Consider the following 15149-nt stretch of genomic DNA (forward strand, 5'->3'; position numbering starts at 1 on the left):
TAATACTTAGCGATAATAAAATGCTAAGAGGTAGGCAATTTTTTTGTGATTTATAAAGGTTTTATTTTTACAATCAAACGAAAAGCACTTAAAATATACAAATCTAATCATTTACTACTATAACGTAGAACTTTACAATTTAATGGTAGTTCAAATACAGCTCAATGAAAGTTTTGTGTTTGAGCCTCGAAGAATATATTTAAAATATCTGTAAAATATAGTATAAATTAAAAATTAGGTAATTAAAGAAGCTTAGACTTTTTCCTGTTCCAAATTTGTCTCTGATTCGGGTGTAAAAACATTGAAGTCTGCAGAAGAACTGGAGGTTTCAAAATCTTTCTTGTCATTATTGTCCACCTGATCTTTATTTGTGACTTTTGTTTTAATTCGTGGCTTTAGATGCTCTCCAATGCTACTAAATGGCGCCTCAATTATAAGGTGCAAGGCATAAGATACCAAAATGGTAATTCCCAAATCTGACCAGAACTTGAGCATCTGAAAGAAAAAACTTTAAGTCAAACCAAAATTTTGGTAAGAAAAAACCACTACATACCATTTGATAGTTGGAAAAATAAACATTAGTTCTGACACTTCTGGCATTAACTTCCACGATGAATAAGTGCCAAATAAATATGGAGTAGGACAGTCTGGAAAGCGGTTGCCATAGAGGAGAGGAGAGGAAGCTATTGGCCAGGCCACCATATCCTTGGATACAGGCGAAGATCACCCAGCACAAGGCCAGAGGCCAACCAATCCTAGTGAGCGTGTGATAGAAAGATTCTCCCAAAATGGAAACAGAGGCCCCAGTCCATTTGCCCGACGGGTAAAGAGCAAAGATTGAAGTAAAGATCATGGCCAGACTGAGGAACCAACCCAGCCCCACTATCATCCAGTTTATCTGGTACTTCTTGTCCCTGTTGAGGTGCAGGAAGTATCCGAAAAGGAATCCAATTAGCCAAGGAGCAGCATGGGTGTGAGTTGCATAGTACATATTCGCCATGGCATCAACACTAGTTCTCCTGAGAAGTAGATTAAAAAAAAGTTAGAAGAAAATTTAAAACTTAAATATCAGCTCGACATACTTCATCAGCATTGAGTAATCGTTAACCATCATTGTGGCAAAAAGACAGCCTGAAAGGAGAAGCACAAGAACCACTATTCCGGCTACCGCCTTCTTGCCCCATTTATACAAAGCAAACAGAAAGATTGGAGATAAAATAAATAATTGCATATCCACTGCCAAGTACCAGGTATGTCCAACACACTAAAATATAAACATAATCATTAATAGAAAAGAATATGGAGCTCTAGGATTGTAAAACTATTTACCTTATTAGAAACATAGTTCTGCACGAATATAAGGCTCCAATACCATCCTGCCTCACATTGGGGTAGACCACTGTATCCATTTTTAAAAAGCGGTCCATCAGCCACAACTGGCATCATCTTCATGTAAATCAGAATTGCAAAAGCCATAAGGGGCCAGATGCGGATGAGACGATGCAAATACATCAGTATCACATTCAGTTTACCATCGGATCTATAGGAAAATAATACAATTTAAGCTTTATACCACTTTTCAAAGAACTCTTGTTCTTACCTCTCCATTATACGCAACATAATGAAAGACACCAACATGCCTCCGATCACAAAAAATGAATCCACAGAGAAAAAGCTGTGCAATACGAAACTGGCGTAAGGTTCCTCAGCCCACTAGAAAAAAAAAAAAAAACAAATTATTAGGGATACTCCAAAGATAAAAATAATCACCTACAAGGAACCAATCCACAAGATTAAGATTTGCTGTGATTAGACTATCAACATATTCATGACTGAAAATAACCCAGAAAAGAGTCATACAACGAATTCCGTGGATGCATTCGATTACGTTGGGGTTTGACTTTGTGTCAGAGACTTGGAAAAGAGCTCGGGAATTTGCCCGGGCCGAAAATATTTTCACAACAGCAGGAAGCTCATCTGAAAGTTAAAGATAGTTACAACAAAGCCGTATATAGGTTATTATGAAGTTTTTCCCACCTGGAATCTTGCGAAGAAAATAATCAACAACCGTAAACAGAGCTACTATGGCGGCCATAGCCACTAAAATCCAGCTGAAATAAGATTGGAATGGTAAACATTTTGGGTAATCAGTATATTAATAAATTGCATACATTGTGGCTTTGGTGAGTCCGTCCCATGGTTCCTTCTCTAAGGTTTGGCAACTGCTATCCGAAATGCCTATTCCAGGTACGGAAACGGTCGTATTTATGCTAAACATGGTCTTGAGAAAGTTATTCATGTGGCTGGCTCGGCAAGAGCTCGGAAAGCAGGTTCCTATATTAAGTTTTACGGCTGCAGCGAATGGATTAGTACTTCCAAGGAGTAGTGAAGGGGTGACCGATAGAAAACAATATTTTCCAGTGACACTTTTATACGGCTCGGGAAGAATATTTTTAGTATTCAGGCACTCATCGAAGCTTCCCAGCTCGTAAAGGTTTCCTTTCAATATACCGGAGGGGAACTTACCCCACGAATCGAACACTAAAGATGAATGTTTATATTAAAATTTAAAACCTTTGCAAAAAGATAAAGCAACTCACTTTTTAATGCCCAATATTCTCCAGAGCTGATACCAACAGCGAGCAACACTAAATCGTATATACATTGAAGATCCTCTTCGGTAGAGTCTTTTGCGCCATAGGGCATAATGTCATGAACCGAAGCATTGTGAAAGTAGTTCACGAACTCAAAGCTTAGAGAGTTCAGCGTGTATAGCCGCTGTAGATTCAGCTGGAAACCCTTTTCATTTGGCTCTGCAGCACTTATGAAAAGTAGACCACTAAAAAAAATAACTCCGAGTGTGCTGACCATCGTAACTACAATTGTACTAACCGTGTTTGCTTTAAAACAGAAGGCTTTATATACGAATTATCAATTGATAAGCATATTTTGCGATAATTTTATTTTAATCGTTTGATGAATGGACCTGCCGTTTTACAATCAAAAAGCAAGTACTCTAAGCTCTATTTTTATAACCCCTACTTGAATGCTTTTCTGCAAGCATTACATGTTAACTAATTCATTCAAATTTAAAATATTACTAAAATTTATGAATTCTTGTTGACCTGAGATTAGGAAATGGTGACTAATGTTCAAAGATTAAGCATTTAAATCACAAGACCATTCATCACGAGATTACTTCATATAGGGGGTATTGCCAATTTCGCACCTTATCGGAATTTCGTACTGGACTATGGAGAAGTTGTGCATTTAGCACATCAAATAATATATTTTTAAAAAAGTATTTAAATAAAAGCTCATAAATTACTTTCCACAAAAAATTATTGAATACTTTTCTTTACGATAAATGTATTTTTATAATTGTCTATTCATTGAACTTAAAATTTAAATTAAGAAAAAAATATGTTTATTTGTCCCATAGTACAAGATTAAAGTTTATTAGCGCGTGTAGTGACTTGCAATCTACCAACTGTGAAGTGGTTCTAAAAGGATTATGCATACGATTTGAATTCATAATCTGATCAGGGGCTGTTATTTATTTATGGCGGCCTCTTAGATTTGATTGTTTGAATAATCTTATAAACTACCATTATTTATAAAAATATTATTATTATTTATTCGTTCATCATTTTGCTTACAAAATTGGGCGCGCTCAGCAGCAAAAACAAGAAATCACACTACACATCACAATCACATTATTGGACTTTATCCCGATCTAATCTATTATCTAATCCTATCACACCTGATGTTGCGCTTCCAAAAATTAATTAATACAAAGGCAAATATTTAGATCTAATAAACCATGAAGGAGGAACTGCCATGCAATGATAAAACAATTTTAATTAAGCATTAGTTCTATTCTGAGTTACTGTCAGATTTTCTATTTCTGTATTTTTGTTTTTTATATCCTCACTCTGGTCTGCTATTAGTTTGGGGTTACTTGGCGCTGGAGATTCTCTGCGCCCTCGTAATAGACTATCAAACCCGCTTAGAGGTGCCTCAACAATAAGATACAAGACATACGACATCAGCAGGGTATGACCCAAGTCTCGCCAGAAACTAAGCATCTTAAATGGAAAATTGAATGTAATCTTTAAAAATGTTGTATACTCTTGTATAAAGAATTAACTTACCATTTGGTAGGTTGAGAAATATGTAGTGGTTCGCACACTTCTTGAGTTAACTTCCTGGACGAACATGTGCCAGACGTACATTGAATACGAGAGCCTGGAAAAAGGCTGCCACAGTGGGGACGAGAGAAGACTATTGGCCAAGCCTCCATACCCTTGCATGCAGGCAAATATGATCCAGCAAATGGCCAATGGCCAAGCCAGTCGGGTCAGGGTGTAATAGAAGGATTCCGCGAATGTAGAAAGTGGCGGAGCATCAAACTTTCCAGCTGGGTAGAGCGCGAAGATCGAAGTGAACAGCATGGTCAGGCTGAAAAGCCAACCAGCCCACACCATTAACTTTGAAAGCTGGAACTTCTTTCCACGATTCAGATGCAAGAAGTATCCAAATAGAAAGCCAATCAGCCAAGGTGCCGCGTGGGTGTGTGTGGCAAAGTATAAATTTTTATTGGCCACTCCGTCTTTATCTTCATTTCTGCAATGATATTATCAGCATTTTGGGAGTTGATTTCCAGGAATAGTACTTACCTTATAAGCAGAGAATAATTGTTAATCATTTGAGTGGCAAAGAGGCAGCCCGAAAGAAGAACTATTAACACACAAATTCCTGCAGCAGCCTTTTTACCCCATTTGTAGATAGCGATCAGCAGAAGCGGAGATATTATATATAATTGCATATCGACCGCCAGATACCATGTGTGGTCAAGACACTGTAATTAAAAATAACATATAAAACAGATTTTAAGCAATATTACTTTCACTTTTCCTACAATGTCTAGCACTGCATAGTTTTGGACAAAAAGCAACGTCCAGAACCAGTTCCTTGCACAGATAAAGGTTCCATGGTATCCACCTTTAAACATTGGTCCTCCACTTACAACTGGCATCATTGTCATGTAAATGAGTATGGCCATGGCCACGACAGGCACGATGCGGATGATGCGATGCAGATACATCATAAGGGGATTAAGTTTTCCCTTAGACCTATGAAAATACGCTTAATAATCTATGAAACTTGGTTTAAGTGCGGCACTCACTTCTCCATAGTCCGTAACACAATCATGGACACCAGTAAGCCTCCAAGAACAAAAAATGAGTCCACCGAGAAATATCCATGTACCACAAAACTGGCAAATGGTTGTTGGGCCCACTAGAAAATGTTCCCAATATGAAAATCTGAATATAGTAATTTTATAAAGAAATCACCTACCTTAAGAAGATCATTCATATTTAAATTGGGAGCTGTGGTAGCGAAAATAAATTCATGGGAGAAAACCACCCAGATAAGTGACATGCAGCGGATTCCATCAAGACTCTCTATTATATTTGGGTTTGATTTGTTATCCACGATACGAAAAAGAGATCGGGAGTTGGCTCTAGCCGAAAATGACTTTACGATGATTGGAATTTCATCTTATGAAATCTATTTTTAGTATTTTTTTATAAAGTTACCCGTATGAGAAAACTTACCTTGATTCTCGCAGAAAAAGTAGTCGTAGACCGTTGCAAGAATCACTATAAGGCTTAGTACTGACAATATCACTCTAAAATTAAAAATATTACTATAAAAATGGCACGAAACTGTTCGTACTCACATTGTAAAGACAGTCAGGACATCCCAAGGTGCTCCTTCACTTGTTTGGCAACTAATTTCACTGATTTTAATACTGATGCTGGTGTTCAATGTGTTCTGAATAATATTATTCACAAATGGAGTCATGTCACCAGCCGAACACGAAGCCGGAAAGCAAGTTGCAATCTTGATTCTTTTAGCAACAAGAAAGCAGTACTTGCCAATAATTTTTCGATTGGACTCTGTGACATGCGCGATGGAAAGGCATTCATCGAAATTACCCAGATCGAAAGTTTCTCCGGTAAGAATTCCAGAGGGAATGAATCCCCACGAGTCCATCACTAGCAGGGTAACAGAAAAACATATGTGTAATTAGATAATAACAAGTTACATATGAGTAAAACAACTTACTTTTTAAAGCCCAAGCCCTCCGGGAAGAGATACCATTCTCAACTTCAGTTATGTCCGCCGTACACTCTAAATTCGCTTTACTAGAAACTCGTCGAAGGCTTTCATCGTGGAAGTGATCGAAGAAATGGGCTCCCAGAGGACTCAGAATTTTTCCTAACTCATATTCTTGCAGGACATCTGTGTTCACGAATTGAAGGGAAGTTATGAGTCCAAAAAACAATAAAACACCAGTAACGTTGGCCATATTAATTGGCGGGCGATTGACAGCTTTTAGCCAATTGCTCGTGATTTTATACGGTTAGCCGCAATCTGGTGATAAGCGATATCTATAATTGGTATATACAAAGTTTCTCTAAGCCCCATTAGGAGAGCTGTTTCCGAGGACAAACTTTTTATATTCACATACATATTATGTACTATATTTATATGTCGGTTTATGTTCATTAGGAACATCAGATAACCGCTGAAAAATTTTCTGGGTAAAGAAACTCCTCTTGAAAACTAAGATTGCGACATATGGGTTGTCTAACATATATTTAACAATTTTTGTATTATACACTTTGGCTGCACTTAAATTATTTATTAACAAATTTCTTATCAATGAGTTGGTTAATTTTTTTGTATTGTTTATTTTTTGGTTTTTTGAATTGATAGCCCATATTTGACCACCTGGCCAATTCAGAAAATATTCATTGACTGACACTTCCGATGCGATCTCGGCATAATTCCTATTATCTAAATAATTGTACTTACTTTCGCAACCGATTAGATACTTAAGAAATCAGGAATAAGATAATCTGGTAATAATTCTTCGTAGTATTATTTTTGGCTGTTCGACTTTTCAATCAAAGAAAGGGCAAAGAGCAGGACATTTTGAGTCATGTAATACATAATTTAAGCAGAATAAATGTATTTAATAGATCTTTGGGGTATAAATGCTGATTTGTGGTTTTATTAATTATTTAATTACATTTGCTTTGGGGATTCATTTCGGTAAGGTTTTGGTTTTCATTCTGACTTGTTTGGCTTACTTCAACCTCTTCCGGATTTAATTTTGGCTCCGTACGTACAGCAGGCACTCTTCGCTTTCGCAAAAGAACATCAAAAATACCCAGAGGAGCCTCGACGATAAGATACAAAAAGTAGGACATCACCAATATGAAACCGAAATCCTCCCAGAAGTGAAGCATCTGAAAAATTTAAACAATTAAAAATGGATCAAAGATACAAGCAATGTGACATACCACTTGGTAATTGGAGAAGTATGTGTTTGTCCTGGTATTGCGGATGTTGACTTCCTGGACAAACATGTGCCAAACAAACATTGAATATGAAAGCCTGGAAAAAGGCTGCCACAGCGGAGAAGAAAGGAAACTATTGGCCAGGCCTCCATATCCTTGCATGCAGGCAAAGACGATCCAGCAAATGGCTAAAGGCCAACCCACCCGGGTTAGGGTGTAGTAGAAAGATTCCGCCAAAATAGAAATTGGCGGAGAATCAAATTTTCCGGCTGGGTAGAGGGCGAAGATCGAAGTAAACAGCATGGCCAGGGTAAAAATCCATCCAGACCACACCGTTAACTTTGAGAGCAGGAACTTCTTGCCGCGATTCAGATGCAAGAAGTATCCAAAAAGAAACCCAATCAGCCAAGGCGCCGCGTGGGTGTGAGTGGCAAGGTACAACTTTTTATTGCCCAAGCCATCACCGTCATCACCGTTTCTGCAATAACATTATGGTAGAAATATAGGATCTTTTCAGGGTCTGTTAATAAAAACTCATACTTAAAGAGAATTGAGTACTTGTTGACCATTTGTGTGGCAAAAAGGCAGCCGGAGAGCAAAACTATTAATACCACTATTCCAGCAGCAGCCTTTTTGCCCCATTTGTAAATAGCTATCAGGAGAATAGGTGAGATTATGTACAACTGCATATCCACTGCCAAGTACCAAGAATGATTGAGGCACTAAAAAATAATATAATAACAATTATAATTGATGGAATGCCACACAAAATACTGTATACTCACAAAGTTTAAAACTGCATAGTTTTGGACGAAAAGCAAGGTCCAGAACCAATTTTTTTCACAGGCGTGTGTTCCATGATATCCCCCCTTGAACATGGGTCCTCCACTCACAACTGGCATCATCCTCATGTAGATGAGTATGGCGATGGCCACGACAGGCAGGATTCGGATTATACGATGCAGATACATCATAAAGGGATTTAGTTTTCCCTTGGATCTAGAAGGAACAGTACATAATATCGGAAACTTGGTTAAGATTGGGGACTCACTTCTCCATAGTTCGCAACACAATCATGGATACCAGCATTCCGCCAAGCACAAAAAATGAGTCCACCGAAAAATATCCATGGACCATAAAACTCGAAAATGGCTCAGCAACCCACTGAAAAATACCCAATGTGAGAAGTTCATAAATTTAATTATTTTTGTTAAGCTTACCGCAACCAGATCCAATGTATTCAGGTTCGGGGATATCATTGTGAATGCATATTCATGGCAAAATATCACCCAAATCAATGACATGCAGCGGATTCCATTAAGGCATTGTATCACATTTGGATTGGAATTGTTTTCGACTCTAAAAAGTGCTCTCGAGTTGGCTCTGGCAGAAAACGATTTTACAATGACTGGCATTTGACCTTAAACCATAATTTCATTGTCACAAATTTTCTCATTAATTATTCTTTTTAAGAAACTTACTCTGATCCTTACAGAGGAAATAATCATAGAGCGTTGCAATCGTCACAACTACACTAAGTACTGATAAAAGGACTCTAAAATATTATAAATTAACATCATAAATATAATAAAAGGCTTTAAAATGTTTAATACACACATTGTAAAAATTGTTAGACCATCCCATGGCTCCTTTTCACTTGTTTGGCAACCACTTTCATTGATTTTAATGCTTATACTGGTATTTATTATTGTTTGTAAAAATTTTTCCATAATAGTTTGCATGGTGGTAGCCGAACACGAAGCAGGAAAACAAGTAGCGATTTTCAAACTACTTATGGTCAGAAAGCAATACTTGCCACTGATTTTCCTGTTTTCTTCGACCAACTTCTCGATAGATAGGCATTCATCAAAGTTTCCCAGGTCGTAGGAATCACCGGTGAAAAGACCCGATGGAATAGAGCCCCAGGAGTCGACCACTAATAAGGTATTGAAATATTTCCTTTTACTTTACTAATTAATTTCTACTTTGAAACTTACTTTTCAGGGCCCAAGTCTGTTGAGATGAAATACCCTTAAGCAAAGCAGTCAGGTCCGTGGTACATTTGTCAATATCATCTTGTCGTGGCTCCTTTTTATTCCATTCCGGCCATATTTCATTCCGAAGGTAATCCAGAAATTGTAGTCCCAGAGGATTTAGTTTCCCCGCAAATTCGTATTCCTTTAGGACATCAGAACCTCTTGACTGGGAGACCGCTATAAGCCCGAAGAGCAATAAAACTTTAGTACCGTAGACCATAATAAATTTCTGTCGATTGACAGCTCCAAGAAAGATGTCCGTGATTTTATAGAGTAAAATAATCTGGCGATAAGAGGTATCTTTAATTTTTACACTCTGCCGCTACCCGACAAACTGATTGTGGAAGGAAACTTATAATACACGAATGAGTTATTCATCAGAACACCCTGATAGTCAAAAAACCGATTTCTGGGTAGAAGTCCACTTGGAGGCTAATCATTAATTTTATTCAATGACGTTAAGTTTACACAGTCTGAGTCATAACACTCTAAAGCTTAATTATTCTTTATCTTACAAAAATTTTTTACCATACTTATAAAGTAATCTAATTTATCAGCGATGTAAAGTAATTCTAAGTAGTTCGTTCGAGACTTTCGATTTTATTGCCTTCTGTTGAGGGTTTTTGGGTCTCCACTGATGTCAGGGTAGGCTGACTAGGCTTTGGATTTGTGTGGGGTCTCCAGAGCGCATCCAGTCCACCGATTGGAGCCTCGATTACGAGAAACAATACATAGGACATCACCAGGCTGATGCCGAAGTCTGACCAGAAGTTTTTCATCTTAGAGAAAGGAGAGTTGAAAGCTTTCGTAATCAAAATTCATTATTAATTCTTACCACAGTATAACCTGAGAAATAGGTGCTTGTCCTCACATTTCTACTGTTGACTTCCTGAATGAACATGTGCCAGATGTAGACCGAATAAGAAAGCCTTGAGAGTGGCTGCCAAAAGGGGGAGGACAAGAAACTTTTGGCTAAGCTGCCGTATCCTTGGATGCAGGCAAAAACCACCCAGCCCACAGCTAGTGGCCAACCTAACCGCGAGAGGGTATAGTACAGGGATTCTTCTGCTGTTGACAAAGGTGGAGCACCACTTCTGCCAGCAGGATATAGGGCGAAGATTGAGGTGAAGATCATGGCCAGGCAAAGGATCCAACCCAACCAAACCATTTTCCAGCTAAGCTCAAACTTTCTACCACGGTTTGCGTGCAAAAAGTAGCCAAACAAGAATCCAATCAGCCAGGGAGCACAGTGCGTATGGGTGGCCAGGTATAACTTTTGATTGGCCTCAGGATCATCACCTGCAAGTCTACAGAATACATACATATTAGTTATCTAAGAATATCTTTGGAGATTATTAACTCACTTATTAAATACTGTATAATGGTTAACCATCTGAGTGGCAAACAGGCAGCACAGTAGGAGCGCCACAAGAACAATAATTCCAAAGGCTGCTTTCTTGCCCCATTTGTAGAGAGCGATCAGCAAAAGGGGGGATAAGACATAGAGCTGCATATCAACAGCCAGATACCAGGATTGATCCAGACACTAAAACGAAGAAGTTGTGAGCACAAGAAGGGAAGTTTCATTGAAGATAGACTTACCACATCCTGCGTTGCATAATTTTGTACGAAAATCAGGTCCCAGTACCAGCCATTTATGCAAGCCTCTTTGCCATGAAAGCCACTCTTGAACAGGGGTCCCCCACTCAGCACAGGCATCATCTTTACGTAAATGAGTATGGCCATGGCCAGGACAGGCCAGATGCGAATGACGCGATGCAAGTACATCATCGGCACATTCAGTTTTCCCTTGGTCCTGTGATTCGAAACAAGAACTTGTATTTATGTGAAAGTTTCCTGTAGTTATGCTTACTTTTCCATAGTCCGCAAGGCAGTCATTGAAACGAGCAAGCCGCCAATAAACAAAAAGGTATCCACTGAGAAGTAACCATGCTGGAAAAAGCTCCCCATGGGTTTTTCCAGCCACTAAGAGGGAAATAAAATAATCATTTGGAAACATGGCTGATTAGCAGTGCCAGCAGCTTACCGAAATCGCATAGGTGAAATTAATATTGGGGGATATCAGGCTGTACATGTGCTCGTGGAGGTACACCACCCAGATTAGTGACATGCAACGAATGCCATGGAGACAGTCAATAACATTCGGATTGGAGCTGGTGTCCGAAACGCGGAAAAGGGCTCGAGAGTTGGCCCGAGCCGAGATAATCTTCACTAATAGGGGAAGCTTTTCTGAAATCAAACTTATGAGCCTTTGAGCACTTGATTGCAATCTCTGTTTGGCACTTACTTTGATCGTTACACAGAAAATAGTCGTACAAGGTGCAGATAGCGACAATCAAAGTTAGAAGCGACAAAAATACACTTTTATAGAAAGAAGGTATTGTAAGTATATAGATTGCTTACCAATCAGTTATTTTTTAGAACTTACACTGTAAAAATAGTCAGACCATCCCAGGGCTCAGACTCGCTGGTCTGGCACCCAGATTCATCAATATTTAAGCCAATACTACTCTCGGTAATATTAAACATTATTTGATAAAACTGCTTGGCAAAGGATTCCATTTGCGGACCCGAGCACGAGGCGGGAAAACATGTGGCTATCTTGATCTGCATGGATTGCAGAGCTTCGATTTCAGTTGCGTCCTTGATGGGAATCCCCATAAAGCAGTACTTTCCCAGGATCGTTTGAGAGCCACTAATCTCTTGATGAACATTCAGGCACTCATCAAAGTTTCCTAGATCATAGAATGTTCCGTACAAAACGCCGGAGGGAAAAGATCCCCATGAATCGAGCACTATAGGGTTGGAAAATTAAAATTACGTATTTTTCAATTTACTGTTAACTTCTCACTTTTCAAGGCCCAAGGACTTCTGGTTTTTAATGCCTCAACAACAGCTTTCATGTCGGCACTGCACTGTTCGTCATCCGTACTAATGGCGCTTAAATCAATCTGATCATAATCAAATAGTCTTCGATTTTGATTCACTAAGCTCGTCTCCGAAACTCCAATCACAAGCATGGCAATAGCCACGAAAACGGTTACTCTGTTAGCCATAGTGGTACTTTATGTTTTGATTTGCCGGTTCAGTTAGCGAATGCTTTTATACAAGGCACTCTTTTCCTAATCTGGCGATAAACGTTATCAGGGGGTATACCTGTGAGGTATTACCAAACGGCTATCGCTTTATGGGAAAAGCCTTCAATCATGGGTATGTCCAAAAAAAAATATAGAAGCACTTACAGATAAAAGGGAACTTTTAAATAAAATGCTGCATTGGATTTCCCTTGTTTTTGCTTTAATTTAAAGGGAATCTCAGAAAACCCATGCTGAGTTTGTTCACCACTGAAATTTGGGTTGTTTTGAGAGAAGTAAACAAGGCATATAGGCAAGACCACGAACCAAGGCTAATAACCTTCAAGGACTTCAATAGAAATTCCTTCCACTTCATGTTCTCCGTATCCTTGTACTTTGAGCTTTTTGTTCGTTGCTTGAATACGACGTAAACCTATTAAATATTTTTTTTCCAATAATTTTCAAAGCATTAGCTCATCATCAATTTGCTGCTTTATGAAATTGGCAGCAATCACGTTATGCTCACCCGGCCACGCCTCCAAAACCCACACACACACACCGTCGCCAAAAAAGAGGAAGGAAAATCAAACACACAAACAGCCATATTTGCCACACACACACTGGCACACCAAAACACACACACAGATACGCTTAAGCACATTTGCTTAATTTTCGAAATGAGTTCGCATGACTTACAGCGCCCCCCAAAACCCCGTATCCGTATCTATCGTATCCTGTATCCTTTATGGCTGACTCTTCTCTCGCCTTTGCTTTCGGTTTGGCCTTTGAGTCTGAGTCATTCGTTTGCTTTCTCGTTGATTAAATACGGAAATTGTTTGACTTTAGTTAGGCGCATGCAATTAATTAAATTAGAGCACCCGAAAAACCATCAGACAAACAAACGAATCCCAACGAAACATTCAATCAAAAAAAGAGTTCAAAGTGCCAGAAATGGAGTTCGGATCGGACTTCGGGAAGTTATCGACTGGAAATTATCATACGACTGGACTTTATGCAAATTTCAATTTATTCAGAGGAGCAGCACCCAGAAGAACCAAGTACTGAGCCAGGAACAATCCCAGCCAGCTCCTTGGGCTTGGGTTTACGACTTTATTCCATGACAGATTGTCATTTCAGCTGGACGGGTAGGTAGGTCGTGGCGGGAAGAGTGTAACACGCCAATCCCGCGATGGCATAATGAGGGAATGGCGTTTTTCCATCATATTTTATTGGGCCAAGGAGCTGCGCTATTCATCATGTATCCGTATATGAAACCCATTTGGCGTCTGCCTCCAGAATTTCTCCAGTCGTGGCAGACGCGGCACGTGCCATAAAGCGGCGTGGCCAATAAAGTTGGTGCCGTTCAGGCCGATAATAAACATGCTAATGCCCATTACGAGGCGACTTTGAATTGAAAATCCCCCGAAATTAATACGAACGCCAACGTAACACGGGCTTTAGTTAATTGAACATGTTGCCCGTGTAAATGCATAATTAAATTACTACAACTTTAACTAAATCGCACACACGGTTGGCCAGAAAGGTGCGCTTAAATAGTTCATTAGGAGCAATTCATTGGTTTAAATAGCTGCGAAAAGGGCGCTTGCCACATAATTGAATGCACTACAAGCTGTGCATCTGTCCGGACCTCGATTGGTTCATGTAATTACCGTAATTGGCATCAAATGCTATTAAATGTTTATTGTACAAGAAGGTAATGTCAAGAGCGTTTACTGAAAATTATTTAAATAGCACCTAAAACAAAAACATCTAACAAAAAGTCAAAAATTTGCATAACGTAGTGGAAAATGAAAGTGAAATTTAACACGTTATTACTTTTAATTTGGGAAATAAATGGGATTGTTCAATTATTTAATTAATGCGTGTATTTTTAAAACAAAAATCAATCCTTGATAAATAATTATCCAAACGAATCTAAACTGGAAAAATATAATTCAATAATATAAATAAACGTGACTTTTTTATTTGATTGATTAGATACAGCTTTCGTTTATTTAGATTTTCCGGTTAATATCGATGATGGGGAAACCAACATAAAGTATACTATATAATAGGTTTCAATAAATAAAAAAAATAAATAAAATAATAAAGAAAAAAAATATTTGTCAGAAGTGGGATTCGAACCCACGCCCTCAGAGAGGACCAGAACGCTCGCACACACCCTTCTGCGAAGGGTAAGACATTTCGCCTTGAGTCTGGCGCCTTAGACCGCTCGGCCATCCTGACATGTTACGAACGGAGGCGCCAAAGCGTACCCATAACCTACAACCGCAGATCGGAATGAAATCGGGGTGGGAAAACAACACAGGGGTGGATTGTTAACTTCTGCCACTGCAATGATGATGATGATAATGATGATGGAGCGGTGGGGAAAAAAGCAATACCGCAAACACACATTTTCACACCCGTCCGGCGTCGAATGTCTGGCAGCTATTTATAGATGGGCCCCACTCTTTCGACTCTCGCTCTCGCAAAGCTCGCGTGTGTGCTTTTGGTGGGGGGACGTGGAGGAAGTGGCACTTTAATGGCCGCATTGCATACTTTCAGGCAAAAGTTAAATTTAACGACAAATCAAGTGCAGCCCAGGCCCCGGGTCGATCAAAAATGCTGAAAAACTCATA

At 39.0% G+C, this 15149-nt stretch overlaps 4 protein-coding genes and 1 non-coding gene across 5 annotated transcripts; all 5 read right to left on the reverse strand.

Annotated features, from left to right (window-relative positions):
- Positions 1 to 191: 191 nt before the first annotated feature.
- LOC108121772 (nose resistant to fluoxetine protein 6-like) lies at positions 192 to 2997 on the reverse strand. Its single transcript, XM_017236060.3, has 9 exons — positions 2601 to 2997; positions 2172 to 2541; positions 2038 to 2111; positions 1775 to 1977; positions 1601 to 1713; positions 1330 to 1540; positions 1083 to 1264; positions 554 to 1019; positions 192 to 495 (listed from the first exon to the last, which is right to left on the reverse strand). Exons 1-9 carry the CDS (start codon positions 2869 to 2871, stop codon positions 253 to 255), a joined length of 2133 nt encoding a protein of 710 aa, XP_017091549.3. The 5' UTR covers positions 2872 to 2997; the 3' UTR covers positions 192 to 252.
- A 486-nt stretch (positions 2998 to 3483) lies between these two features.
- LOC108121839 (nose resistant to fluoxetine protein 6-like) lies at positions 3484 to 6379 on the reverse strand. The gene is made up of 10 exons (XM_070280706.1): positions 6136 to 6379; positions 5747 to 6065; positions 5622 to 5695; positions 5362 to 5564; positions 5189 to 5301; positions 4907 to 5135; positions 4680 to 4861; positions 4155 to 4626; positions 3962 to 4088; positions 3484 to 3503 (listed from the first exon to the last, which is right to left on the reverse strand). The coding sequence occupies exons 1-10, from the start codon at positions 6377 to 6379 to the stop codon at positions 3484 to 3486; spliced, it is 1983 nt and encodes a 660-aa protein (XP_070136807.1).
- Positions 6380 to 7097: 718 nt separating this feature from the next.
- On the reverse strand, positions 7098 to 9636 carry LOC108121829 (nose resistant to fluoxetine protein 6-like). Its single transcript, XM_070280707.1, has 9 exons — positions 9374 to 9636; positions 8994 to 9312; positions 8858 to 8931; positions 8597 to 8796; positions 8428 to 8540; positions 8162 to 8375; positions 7917 to 8098; positions 7380 to 7854; positions 7098 to 7325 (listed from the first exon to the last, which is right to left on the reverse strand). Exons 1-9 carry the CDS (start codon positions 9630 to 9632, stop codon positions 7098 to 7100), a joined length of 2064 nt encoding a protein of 687 aa, XP_070136808.1. The 5' UTR covers positions 9633 to 9636.
- Positions 9637 to 9885: 249 nt separating this feature from the next.
- LOC108121878 (nose resistant to fluoxetine protein 6-like) lies at positions 9886 to 12489 on the reverse strand. The gene is made up of 9 exons (XM_017236182.3): positions 12285 to 12489; positions 11862 to 12228; positions 11721 to 11794; positions 11460 to 11662; positions 11286 to 11398; positions 11015 to 11228; positions 10777 to 10958; positions 10248 to 10719; positions 9886 to 10191 (listed from the first exon to the last, which is right to left on the reverse strand). The coding sequence occupies exons 1-9, from the start codon at positions 12487 to 12489 to the stop codon at positions 9985 to 9987; spliced, it is 2037 nt and encodes a 678-aa protein (XP_017091671.2). The 3' UTR covers positions 9886 to 9984.
- Positions 12490 to 14631: 2142 nt separating this feature from the next.
- On the reverse strand, positions 14632 to 14754 carry TRNAL-CAA (transfer RNA leucine (anticodon CAA)). The gene is made up of 2 exons: positions 14717 to 14754; positions 14632 to 14676 (listed from the first exon to the last, which is right to left on the reverse strand). It is a non-coding gene; the product is annotated as a tRNA-Leu (tRNA).
- Positions 14755 to 15149: the final 395 nt, after the last annotated feature.

This window comes from Drosophila bipectinata, chromosome 3R, assembly GCF_030179905.1.
Source record: "Drosophila bipectinata strain 14024-0381.07 chromosome 3R, DbipHiC1v2, whole genome shotgun sequence".
Lineage (NCBI taxonomy): Eukaryota > Metazoa > Arthropoda > Insecta > Diptera > Drosophilidae > Drosophila > Drosophila bipectinata.